Source organism: Entelurus aequoreus, linkage group LG07, assembly GCF_033978785.1.
Source record: "Entelurus aequoreus isolate RoL-2023_Sb linkage group LG07, RoL_Eaeq_v1.1, whole genome shotgun sequence".
Lineage (NCBI taxonomy): Eukaryota > Metazoa > Chordata > Actinopteri > Syngnathiformes > Syngnathidae > Entelurus > Entelurus aequoreus.
In genome coordinates, this window is record NC_084737.1 from 55,826,274 (window position 1) to 55,839,957 (window position 13,684).

The 13,684-nt window shown below is 36.0% G+C and overlaps 1 protein-coding gene across 3 annotated transcripts in view; it reads left to right on the plus strand.

Moving 5' to 3' along the window:
• runx1 (RUNX family transcription factor 1) overlaps window positions 1-13,684 on the plus strand; it is a 44,572-nt gene that overhangs the window by 3,209 nt on the left and 27,679 nt on the right. The window contains exons 1-4 of one of the 3 annotated variants that reach the window (XM_062054017.1): window positions 3,969-3,998; window positions 11,535-11,616; window positions 13,001-13,140; window positions 13,211-13,321. In XM_062054017.1, coding sequence (XP_061910001.1) covers window positions 11,589-11,616; window positions 13,001-13,140; window positions 13,211-13,321 — 279 coding nt within the window. In that variant the 5' untranslated portion in view covers window positions 3,969-3,998; window positions 11,535-11,588. Of the gene's footprint in view, window positions 1-3,968; window positions 3,999-11,272; window positions 11,617-13,000; window positions 13,141-13,210; window positions 13,322-13,684 lie in introns of those variants that run through there. The other 2 variants (XM_062054015.1, XM_062054016.1) reach the window with 2 other exon arrangements.

Below are 13,684 nucleotides of genomic sequence, written 5' to 3' on the forward strand. Positions count from 1 at the left end.
CTACACACAAACGCATACATGGAAAAACAACCTGAGCATTACACCTGTGTTATTGTAATGTTTATTTTGATATACTAGACATACAATGCCATGTACATTATCTTTACTGCACTTACACAGAGCCCTGCATGGGAACATTATGAACACTCGTGGAATTATAACGTGTTTAATCAGCAGCATAGTGATATATTACATGGGCAGTAAAGTGTACATTTTTTTTGTCTTGTTCAGCTACTCAGGCAAATCATATTGTTGATGTAGATGCCCATATTTGCTGTACAGATTTTGTGGGATACTTTTCTTGTTGCCTTATTTGTATTTGACTTTATTAAATGGATGTATATTAATATTTGGTGCAGGAGGGGATAAAAAGAGAGAAAAAGCAAAGACAGAGGGGGAAATTTTGGGGATTAGAGGGGGATAAGACAGAGAGACAACAACAACAAAACAAGAACAATAACAACAGAGCATCATCAGCATATACAATATATACAAATATGATACAAAAAACAATAGCAAAGAAGTAGCTAGTGAAGTAAATATTAATAACACAGAAATGACAATGAACATTATTACACTACAAATGGAGCGATAAAAATACCAATAGAAATAGCACTATTGATAATGAATAATAACAATGATCATCAACAATTTAATTTTTTCAAATTCAACAATACATACTGTATATGTAATTAAAACATGAATTACAAAAGAAAGCAGATAAATAGTTGGGAAGAAAAAAAAGGGAACTATATTAACCTTGTCGCTTATTTTAGTATTAATAGCTTTATCAGTGTGCCAAGTTTTACCCAGGGGAAATATATGTTTGATGAAACGTGATTATATGCATGAGTATATGTATGTATATGTGCTTGTATATGTACAGTTTGTGTATATGTATGTTTGTACAGTGTATGTGCGTGTGGATGTATGTACTGTGAGTGTGTACGTATGTACTGTATTTGTGTATGTATGTCGGTGCGTATATACCTGTGTATGTGGGTAAGTATGTAGGTGTGTGCGTATGTATGTATGAATGAATGTACATATGTATGTATATACGTATGAATAATTGTGTGTAAGTGCGTATGTATGTGTGTTTATATGTACAAAACCCAAAACCAGTGAAGTTGGCACGTTGTGTAAATAAAAACAGAATAAAATGATTTGCAAATCCTTTTCAACGTATATTCAATTGAATAGACTGCAAAGACAAGATACTTAACGTTCGAACTGGTAAACTTTGTTATTTTTTGCAAATATATGCACATTTGGAATTTGATGCCTGCAACATGTTTCAAAAAAGCTGGCACAAGTGGCAAAAAAGACTGAGAAAGTTGAGGAATGCTCATCAAAGACTTATTTGGAACATCCCACAGGTGAACAAGCTGATTGGGAACAGGTGGGTGCCATGATTGGGTATAAAAGCAGTTCTATGAAATGCTCAGTCATTCACAAACAAAGATGGGGCGAGGGTCACCACTTTGTGAACAAATGCATGAGCAAATTGTCCAACAGTTTAAGAACAACATTTCTCAACGGGCTATTGCAAAGAATTTAAGGATTTCACCATCTAAGGTCTGTAATATCATCAAAAGGATCAGAAAATCTGGAGAAATCACTGCACGTGAGCGGCAATGCCCGTGACCTCGATCCCTCAGGCGGTACTGCATCAAAAAACCACATCAGTGTGATAGGATATCACCACATGGGCTCAGGAACACTTCAGAAAACCACTGTCAGTAACTACAGTTGGTCGCTACATCTGTAAGTGCAAGTTGAAAATCTACTATGATGGACTGATGCAAAGTGAAAAAGTGTTCTGTGGTCTGACGAGTCCACATTTCAAATTGTTTTTGGAAACTGTGGACGTCGTGTCCTCCGGACCAAAGAGGAAAAGAACCATCCGGACTGTTATAGGCTCAAAGTTCAAAAGCCAGCATCTGTGATGGTATGGGGGACCCCAACGATGGAGATGGAACATCCAGTCTCTGCCCTGGCGGATCTCCCCCCTGAAGAAAGAGAAAAGGAAAAAAAAGAGGAAAGAAAAGAGGGAGATCACAGACACTCCGACACACAAGGTCACAACCCCAGCAGCTGACCACCATGCAACACTACAGAATACCATGCAACGCACCGAGGTGCCATGATATATGTGGGGACCAGACCCAGCAGGCCCCAACCAAGACGGGCATCCGAAAGCGGTGGGCGGCGGGACCCAGGGGCCCCAGACATGCAGCCCGGCTGCAGCAGCCTGAGACGCCAACCGAATGCGTCCCCCCAAAAAATATATATATATATGCACTACCGTTCAAAAGTTTGGGGTCACATTGAAATGTCCTTATTTTTGAAGGAAAAGCACTGTACTTTTCAATGAAGATAACTTTAAACTAGCCTTAACTTTAAAGAAATACACTCTATACATTGCTAATGTGGTAAATGACTATTCTAGCTGCAAATGTCTGGTTTTTGGTGCAATATCTACATAGGTGTATAGAGGCCCATTTCCAGCAACTATCACTCCAGTGTTCTAATGGTACAATGTGTTTGCTCATTGGCTCAGAAGGCTAATTGATGATTAGAAAACCCTTGTGCAATCATGTTCACACATCTGAAAACAGTTTAGCTCGTTACAGAAGCTACAAAACTGACCTTCCTTTGAGCAGATTGAGTTTCTGGAGCATCACATTTGTGGGATCAATTAAACGCTCAAAATGGCCAGAAAAAGAGAACTTTCATCTGAAACTCGACAGTCTATTCTTGTTCTTAGAAATGAAGGCTATTCCACAAAATTGTTTGGGTGACCCCACACTTTTGAACGGTAGTGTATATATACTGTATATATATATATATATATATATATATATATATATATATATATATATATATATATATATATATATATATATATATATATATATATATATATATATATATATATATATATATATGTATATATATACATATATATATATATATATATATATATATATATATATATATATATATATATATATATATATAAATATATATATATATATATATATATATATATATATATATGTATATATATATATATATATATATATATATATATATATATATATATATATATATATATATACATATATATATATATATATATATATATATATATATATATATATATATATATATATATATATATATATATATATACATATATATATATATATATATATACATATATATATATATATGTATATATATATACATATTACACAAATACATATACTGTATATACATGCACACATACATATATACAGTATATACATGCACACATAAGTGGAATTTTTTTCTAAAATCAGCGCACACTATCAACGAGCCAAGGAAACCCGAATGTTTGAGTGCATAAAGCGTACGGACGTGCGTGTTCCGCAGCAAAACTCTCCTGGATTAATTCATCAATAAAAGGATATATTACATGTGCAATGAAATTAATCTTGTTAGTCGCTCAGCTGCATTAAAAGCGTGCACGATCTACACAAATGGAACCAACACACGTAAACTAATTTCATGATCCGTCGTTAAGTAAGGATTAAAAACATGAGATCATGTTGCACCTTTCTCATGACACACAGCATAAAGTCTTGCTTGTCAAAGTTGTCCCATCAGCTGGAGGTCCGACAACAATCGTATTCAAAACAGCTGACTGTCATTGTCGCTGGCAGGAGTCTTGCAAAGCCCATTTTGATGTGTTTTTTTGTCAATGTACTGTGGAAAAAGCAGCATTTTTAGGTTCAAACATACAGTAAGTCCTCTTATAGTGTGTTTAAAGCCAGCAAGGCAGCGTTGCTGAGCTTTGGAAATGACAGCGCACAACCATGACATCATCAGAGGAGTACAAGTCTCTGTTTGTGCCATGCGCACGCAGCTTGGCCAGTGTTTGCAAAAGTCTGCTTTTTAAAGAACAACAGTATGGGTTTGCCTGTAGACAAGAGGCCTAAAGGCAGAGATAAGTATGCGTTTATTAAGTATCCGTGTTCGTGTGGACATGGTCTTAATCTCGTATTATCCGACTTAGCTGAATGTTTTTGCGTTGGAACTGTTTGCGTCGATAGAGAAATGAAGGTTTTTCAAGATCAAAGATAATTTGTGTTCTGGAAAAAGCAACCATCTGGATTACTTTGCATCTAGTGCAAGAAGTAATACGGTCGTGTTTGACTTCTTTGGAGAAAGATTTCATTTGCTTCTTCAAACTGTCATGAGAAGATGGAATGAGAAGTATTGTTTATGATGGAGAGCGGATTGTTTAGAGATTCAAACCACTCCATCTTCTGTCCTATGATTTCACCAACCAAACAGTGCATCCGGAAAGTATTCACAGCGCTTCGCTTTTCCCACATTTTGTTATGCCACAGCCTTATTCCAAAATGAAATAACTTCATTTTTGTACTCAAAAATCTACACACAATGTGAACCATATATTTTGAATATTTTTTGCAAATGTATTAAAAATAGGGCAGCACGGTGGAACAGGGGTTAGTGCGTCTGCCTCACAATACGAAGGTCCTGAGTTCAATCCCGGGCTCGGGATCTTTCTGTGCGGAGTTTGTATGTTCTCCTCGTGACTGCGTGGGTTCCCTCCGGGTACTCCGGCTTCCTCCCACCTGCAAAGACATGCACCTGGGGATAGGTTGATTGGCAACACTAAAATTGGCCCTAGTGTGTGAATGTTGTCTGTCTATCTGTGTTGGCCCTGCGATGAGGTGGCGAATTGTCCAGGGTGAACCCCGCCTTCCGCCCGATTGTAGCTGAGATAGGCTCCAGCGCCCCCCGCGACCCCGAAGGGAATAAGTGGTAGAAAATGGATGGATGGGATGGGTATTAAAAATAAAAAACTACAAAATCACATATAAATAAGTCTTCATAGCCTTTGCCATGAAGGTCAAAAGTGAGTTTAGGGGCATTATGTTTCAACAGATCATGTTTGAGATGTTCCTTCAGCTTAATTGGAGTCCACTTGAGGTAAATTCAGTTGGTTGGACATTATTTGGAAAGAGACACCCCTGTTTATGTATAAGGGTCCACACTTGATAGTGCATGGCAGGGCACATACCAAGAATGAAGTCAACGGAATTGTCTCTTGACTTCCGAGACAGTATTGTCTCGAGGCACGGATCTGGGGAAGGGTACGGAAAAAAAAATCTGCCGTCTTGAAGGTCCCAATGAGCAGAGTGGCCTCCATCATCTGTAAATGGAAGAAGTTTGTAACCACCAGGACTCTTCCTAGATCGGAGGAAAAGGGCCCTAGTCAGGTAGGTGACCAAGAACTTGATGGTCACTCCTGGATGAAAACTTGCTCCAGAGCGCTTTTGAACTCAGACTGGGGCAATGGTTTATCTTTCAGTAGGACAACGACCCTAAGCACACAGCCAAGATATCAAAGGAATGGCTTCAGGACAACTCTGTAAATGTCCTTGAATGACCCAGCCAGAGTAAAGACTTGACTCCGATCTGGAGAGATCTAAAAATGGCAGTGCACGCCACTTGAGAGGTAATACAAAGAGGAATAGGTGAAGATAGGTGTGCCAAGCTTGTGGCATCATAACAAAGACTTGAGGCTGTAATTGCTGCCAAAGGTGAATCAACAAAGTATTGAGCAAAGGCTGTGAATACTGTTCATGTGACTTCTTCATTTTTTATTCTATGTGTTTGCAAAACATTTCTTAAAAAAAAAAAAAAAATCTTTGTCACATTGTCATTATGGGTATTGTGTGTAGAATGTTGAGGAAAAAAATGAACGTATTCCATTTTGGAATAACACTGTAACATAAAAAGATGTGGAAAATGTGAATATTTCCTGGATGCACTTTAATGCTGTTTGCTTCCTAGTTCTGATTCTGCCATCCTAGCACTTGAGATCTGAGCCTTATTAGAAGAAACAATCTCCTCACCTTTCCTGCACAGCGTCCATTTTGGTACTACAGTCCAGTCCATTCTTCAAGTCAACTACCAAGTACTGCTCCTCTATGTCCTCCCCAAGGTTGGTAACAGGCTTAATGGTGATCCTGGTCCTCCAAAAGTCCACCACAAGCTAATGGTTACACAACTGTTTAAGGACTAGATCATCTCTGCTGCACCCGTCTACAATATTATCCACCAGAGCTTTAAACTCGTTCTCCTGTCAATCATTAAGATGCCCCACTTGCAGAGCCTCGGAATTTTGTAGGGAGAACAATCCAGAGTTGCACTGGAAGTTTGAGGTGTAGATGACAGTTCCCTGTGGTGCTCCGATGACACCAAAGAGGGCCTGTCTGTGAGCCCGAAGACAGTGTAGATGCTGTCACTCCCACCTGAAGCAGCTTCTTACTCGACACAAAAGGTTGGATGGTAATGGAAACACTGGAGAAGTCAAAAACATGACTCTCACCATACCTCTACTACCATCCAGGTGTGAGAGAGCATGATGCAGCATTGCAGTCATTGATGTTGAAGTAAGGCCAGTTCAGTACTTACATTCTGAAAACGCCAGTTGTAACTCTATAGCCACACCGCCATTGTTGCCTCATATTAATTTGTGTAGTAGAGCGATGTGAGGTTCACAAAAGTACACCTTTTTGAAAGGCTCTAAGTTAACCTAAAGTTGCAAGAAACACGTCAATAATGAATAAAGCAAAACATGTTCTAGACCAAAATTCCCTTCATATTCTCTACTGCTCACTAGTGTTACCATATCTGAGCTACTGTGTAGAAATATGGGGAAATAATTACAAAAGTACACTTCATTCATTAACGGTGTTACAAAAAAGATCAGTTAGAATAATACATAATGTTGGATATAGAGAACATACAAACCCTTTATTTATTGAATCAAAAATACTGAAATTCCACGACATAGTGAATTTGCAAACAGCTAAAATTATGCACAAAGCAAACTATAACCTGCTACCCAAGAATATACAACAATTCTTCTCAAAAAAAGAGGAGAAATATAATCTTAGAGAAAAACGTAATTTAAAACATTTGTTTGCACGTACAACACTTAAGACCTTCAGTATATCAGTATGTGGAATTAAATTATGGAATGGATTAAGCAAAGCAATCAAACAATGTACTAATATGATCCACTTCAAGAAACTCTTCAAACTTAAAGTGTTTACAAAGTACAAAGAAGAAGAACCATGACAAACATTCTCAATTTATTTCATCCATCCATTCGTTCATTCTTAAAGTAATCTTACTTATCTCATCATATGAAATATGACTTACTTCACCAATTATTATTATTAAATTCTTACTATTATTTATTTATTTATTTTTATTGTGATTACTTATGGAGTTTATTGTGAAAAAATTGTGAACAGGAAGTGAACAAAAAGTTTTGCAACTGTTATGTAAAGAAAAGGGGTAGGGTTAAAGAAGTTCTGCTTCTTCCTACTCCTTTTCGAACATGTTGAAAAGAGAAACTGGAAATTGTGATGTATCATGTTGTATGCTTGCATGTTCGAAATAAACTCAAACTCAAACTCAAACTCAAACCTTGAGAACGATCTGAAAATCTGTAGTTGTTAAAAATGTCTTCAAAAGACATCCCCAACTTTTGTAAACCTACAATTCGCTTTTTCAGATCTTCATTGAGACTCGAAGACATTGTCATTGTTATTATTCTTTGATCCAATCATTCATATATCCATCTTCTTCTGCTTATCCGGCGCTGGGTTGCGGGGGCAGAAGCCTAAGCAGAGAAGCCCAGACTTCCCTCTTCCTGGCTATTTTGTCAAGCTCCTCCCAGGGGATCCCAAACCGTTCTCAGGCCAGATGGGTCTTCCCCGTGGTCTCCTACCGGCCGGACGTGCCCTGAATACCTCCCTAGGGAGGCGTCCGGGGGACATCCTAACCAGATACCTGAGCTACTTCATCTGGCTCTTCTCGATGTGGAGGAGTAATGACTTTAAGTCTGAGCTCCTCTGAATGACAGAGCTTCTAACCCTATCTCTAAGGGAGAGAAAGACCGGCCAGCCTATGGAGAAAACTTGTTTCGGCCAGTGATAGTAAAATCATAACCTTTACACGGTCAAATACATTTGTCAACTGCTGTGGATGGCAATCACTAAATATAATGGTAATAACAATTAGATCACTGGAAAGCACAAAACCATTAGTTTATTTTGAGTGTCCATAGTTCAAGACTTCTGGAAATTTAAAAATAGCATTGACAAGTCTGTTACTGCACAACAACTTCAGTGTTAAAGGAGTTTTATCATTGAGAAAAGTTAGATTTGCCCATGCCTGTTATACATACAATATTGCTGTAATTGAAAGATTCATGGGAATGTATGTTTTTATTTGAGCCTGTATATGTATCATTTTGACCCTGTGTGGTGGCTTAGAGAAAATCCAAAACATTCCAAATTAATGCACCCCGTTATTTCTTTTTTTTAGATAATCAACAGATAAAACACTGAAAGCACAAAATGAATATGACATTAATGCCTTTGAACAAAGTACTGTATGTACATGGTACAGGCTCTTTTCTTTGGTTTATTATGCTGTACATGCAATTGTTTATGACACCAACAAAAATAATAATAGCACTAAAATGTATTAATAATATATTAGATTTAAATGTATTAGTTATTTTTCCATTCTATTTAATTTATGTATTTGTTTACCCATCGATAATATCTTTGTATATTCTAATCATTTTTTTTTATTATTAAGTATTATTTGTTTCCATATTTATTCTTCGTTCGTCATTTTTTTCCACTTAATCTATCCATTTTTTCTACTTCTTTTCTGGCATTTTTATTAAGTCTGTTGGAAATGTATGGTTGTTGTTGTTTTTTTTTCCAATAGACTAATAACTAATATGTTTTAGTAATTGTGCAATATGTATCAAAAATGACTGACATCAATAAATAAAGGAAAAGTAAATCAAGAGAGTAAAATATAAATATTTCTCTCTGTGGGTCAGTCAAGAAAAGAGGCGTTTACATTTTTTATCATTCCCCCTTTGGCCACAGGACCTTGGAAGGCAGACTGGCGTTTTCTTAAAACTCTTTCGACAGCAGCTTTAAGGCGATTAAATGTTGATTGAACTCAAAGCATTCAGACTCAGGCCCAAATACAGTATAAACTATTTTAGAGACAGCATGTGAAAAAGTGTTTTTTTACATCTTATTTTCCTCTCACATAGCACACGATACTTCTAAATGGAAACCGATATAGCTAATAAAGATTGACCGAGTTGTATTTAATAAAATAATAATTGTTGCAATATACAATTTACAGTATAAATTATAATTATTCGGATAGATCAGGCATGTACAATGTGCTAAAAATACAATTTCAGAAAAATGAAAATAGGAGTAAATGTAAAAATGAGTATTGTAACTAAAAAATGTTGAAATAGTAATGCGGATTACTTAAAGCTGGTGCAAGCTGTTTAATCATTAACATATGTATGACTTCTGAGCACAGCGGATAGCTTGTAGCTATTTTAAAAGAGATGTTTCTACATTTTTCAGCTAATCACCATAATTACCCATAATCTAATAATCCTACTGTATAGTATCTTATTTAGAAACATATCCAGCTATTTGAAACACATTTTAAACACCATAATATGTGACTAAACTATGTTTCCACTTGTACTGAACAGTTCATTGTCACTGTAACTGACCAACATCATCCTTTATTCACATTTATCAGTCCAGATGGGTCCATAGAAGCAAGACACGTGTTAAAACGTTTTGAAAAAGCCAAGTATAGGAAATAGTTAGGAGTGGTTATGATGGGACAGCCAGGATATTGCTTTCCCAAAATGGCAGTGTCACATGAGCTAACTCATTTCCAAAAGCAGTATATGTTTTGAGTTGAGTTGAGTTGAGTTGAGTTGAGTTGAGTTGAGTTGAGTTGAGTTGAGTTGAGTTGAGTTGAGTTGAGTTGAGTTGAGTTGAGTTGAGTTGAGTTTGAGTTTATTTCGAACATGCAAGCATACAACATGATGCATCACAATTTCCAGTTTCTCTCTTCAACATGTTCGTAAAGGAGTAGGAAGAAGCAGAGCTTATTTAATTCTACCCCTTTTCTTTTGCATAACAATTGCTAAAACTTTTGTTCACATCATGTTCTCAATTTATTCACAGTATACTCCATAAGTAATCACAATAAAAATAACTAAATAAATAATAATTGGCAAAGTAAGCCATATTTCATATGATGAGATAAGTAAGATTATTTTGAGAATGAAAGAATAGAAAGAATAGAAGGATGAAATAAATTCAGAATGTTTATCATGATTCTTCTTCTTTGTACTTTGTAAACACTTTAAGTTTGAAGAGTTTCTTCAAGTGGATCATATTAGCACATTGTTTGATTGCTTTGCCTAATCCATTCCATAATTTAATTCCACATACTGATATACTGAAGGTCTTAAGTGTTGTATGTGCATACAAATGTTTTAAATTACATTTTTCTCTAAAATTATATTTCTCCTCTTTTGTTGAGAAGAATTGTTGCATATTCTTGGGTAGCAGGTTATAGTTTGCTTTGTGTATAATTTTAGCTGTTTGCAAATTAGTGTTAGTGTTAAAGTTAATTTGAAAGCCATTTAACAATTCCAACTTTAATAGGGTGTCAAATATTGCAAATGAAACTGTTCTACACTGAATTCATAGTAAACAGTCTTAGAAAATGTGGCTAAATGCGAATAAATGCTAATATAATTATAATAATTGAATATATGTTATTCTATGTGTTTGATATTTGCAGTATCAAGTTGATTCGGGGTTGATAATTCCAACATAAGTATGTATAAAATACATTTTAAGAAGAAAAAGTAGTTTAATCTTAATTGTAGTTAAACATGTAATTAAACACATAGTTTCGATCCTTTACTGACCCCTATGGGCTGTCGTGGGTACTCACTGCATGATCGCAACTAACTTCCAGTCAGCAAGCGTGACATTTTCATCATATTTTACCAGTATTTCATTTAATAGAATGCATAGGTGTGCAGTACAGAGGAATACAGTCAAGTAAAATATGTTTGTACCGTTTTCACTTTAAGAACGATGTTGTGTTTTTATGCAAGAAAACACAACTTCCTCAACTTCCCCTTGCCTCCCGCACGGATCGAAACATGATTGGCCGGTTTCCCCGGCCCCCATGCTGTCAAACGGCCAATCCCCTTGCCGCGTCGTTGCCGGCAGCCAATCAGCGTGCAGTACTTACTGTAAGTGCGCGCACTTGCCCGGATGAGTCGCAAATGTGGGGTGTGCCAGTAAAAGCGAGCGGCTGCCAGTCGGAATTGTTCATTAAACGGAAACACACACGTGATGTTTTAATACTTTTTTTAAATACTTACCGTCCTCGGCTGATGTTAGCATGTTGCTACGCTTTGAGGACAAGTATCACTCAGAAGACGTTTTGATTGCATGTGGAAGAAAACAACTAAACTAACAGAAGTCTTGGAAGTCTACTATTGCCGGGTTTTTTTGTTGTTGTTGTTTTTTTGTTTTTTTTTTGTTTTGTTTTTTTTTGTACTGAAGAAGGTGCAGATACAACAGGAGTTTATAAAGACGTGGATTCGACAAGTTGCACAAATGGTCTTTCTGTGGGACGCCAAATACGGTACATCAGCATTATCAACATCATTATCTTTTTTTTTAATATTGATTAATTTGTCATAACAAAGCTTTATTGTGAGTCGTTTTAAATTATTTCTATGCACATGATTAACTGAACAAAGAAATTACAAAGCATACAGTAGTCGGCTTTATTGAATTAGACCAAACCTAACACTGTGCATTGTCTATTTCCCTCTCCTGGAGCGCAATATGTATGACAATGCGGTGCATTTGTACACAATATGTGAAAAGTTAACACACAACAAGAAACAGCAATTGTTGTAATAAGGCCTAAATGCTAAACATATATATATATATATATATATATATATATATATATATATATATATATATATATATATATATATATATATATATATATATATATATATATATATATATATATATATATAACTTTTTATTTTGTGAAAATAATTGTTTAATTTGAAAGTGTGTGTGTGTGTGTGGGGGGGGGGGGGGGGGGGGGGGGGGGTCAGTGTCCCTAATGTCTGGACCTCTACACACACATTCTAACAACACAAATAAGTAATTTAGTAATCAATACAAAAAACAAATAGATTAAATAAAAAAATACTTGGTATTTAGTTTTTATTTATATCATGTATTTTGATAGTGAAGTTAAGTGAATTATATTTACATAGTGCTTTTTCTCAAGAGAAAAAAAAAAAAAAAAGCGCCTAAATTAAATTTACACCAGTGTGGGTGACACTGTGAGCAATGGTGGGTCAAGTCTCCAGTCCATACACACAACGTTAGTGACTGTTGGATGCCGGATGCGAACCAGAAACTCCCAAGTTTCTGGCAGACTGCTCTACCATGTGAGCCATGCCACCATAGAAAACATCAACATTTTGTGTTCTTTTATATTTAATGACAACATTTAAACTTCAGTATTAGCTGTTAATCCTTTGCTCTTACATGTCTCTTCACTCTAAATGACAGTCCAGTACAGTACAGAGTGACTTAAACAATAATAAATAAATGAATGAGCAACAAATCAAAATGGTAATCATTCAAAACTGATTACAATTATATAATGCTTAAAATGTTAAAATTAATATTACCTCGTATATACAATGGATAAAAATATGATGTACAGTAAATAATAATGTGAATTAAGGTAGAATAACAAAATACATTAAAAATAATACATCTATTCATACTATTCATGTATATTATATTTATTAGATATAAAAATAAATCTTGAATTTGTTTCTATAATTACATGTATGCATTTTTGTTTATGTGTCTAAACAGTAATGACACTGAGTTTCATGTTTGTGTGCATTCCCTTGAAATCGGAGGCTTGAAATGTTTCTGTAGCAAAGTATTTTTTTATTGAGTTAAAAAACAAGTGTTTCCTCTAGACCCCTCCCTTGGCCGGCGCTACACTCCCCCATCCACCACCCTTGCATCTGGGGAAAAGATAGCTGAGGCCCTGGGCGCCCAGGAGGTTGAAAGCGGTGTGTCACTTGTGGGCAAGCTGCGCATGGCCAGCCATGACATGGTAGCTCAATCATGAACTCCTTTATGTATGAATTCATTGATTTACTTATTGAATGATTTTTTTTTTGCAGGTGGTCTCCGATCACACGGGAGAGTTGGTGAAGACGGACAGTCCTAACTTCCTGTGCTCGGTGTTGCCGACACACTGGCGGTGCAACAAAACCCTGCCCATTGCGTTTAAGGTCAGGAGGAGTTTTGAAAAAAATCAATATTTTGATAATATGCTGCTTGTGATAAGACCATGACAAACTTGGATAGCCTCCTTTAGTGGTCTAACACCAGAATGGAAGGCACCATTATATGGTAAGGATGTAACGGTATATCATAATACCAGTTTGGTGCGAACCTCGGCAAGATTGGGTTCATTTTGACACTTGAGCAGTTAAACGATTCATGTCCTTACTTTTAATGGGTACAGTGTGGGAATCACAAGACACGTCAATACATTCAGTGGTTAACTCAGTTTTTATACGTACCACTTTTTGTAGGATTTGGTTTTCAACAAACATTTTCACCAACATTTCTTTACTCGACTATTGCATGGT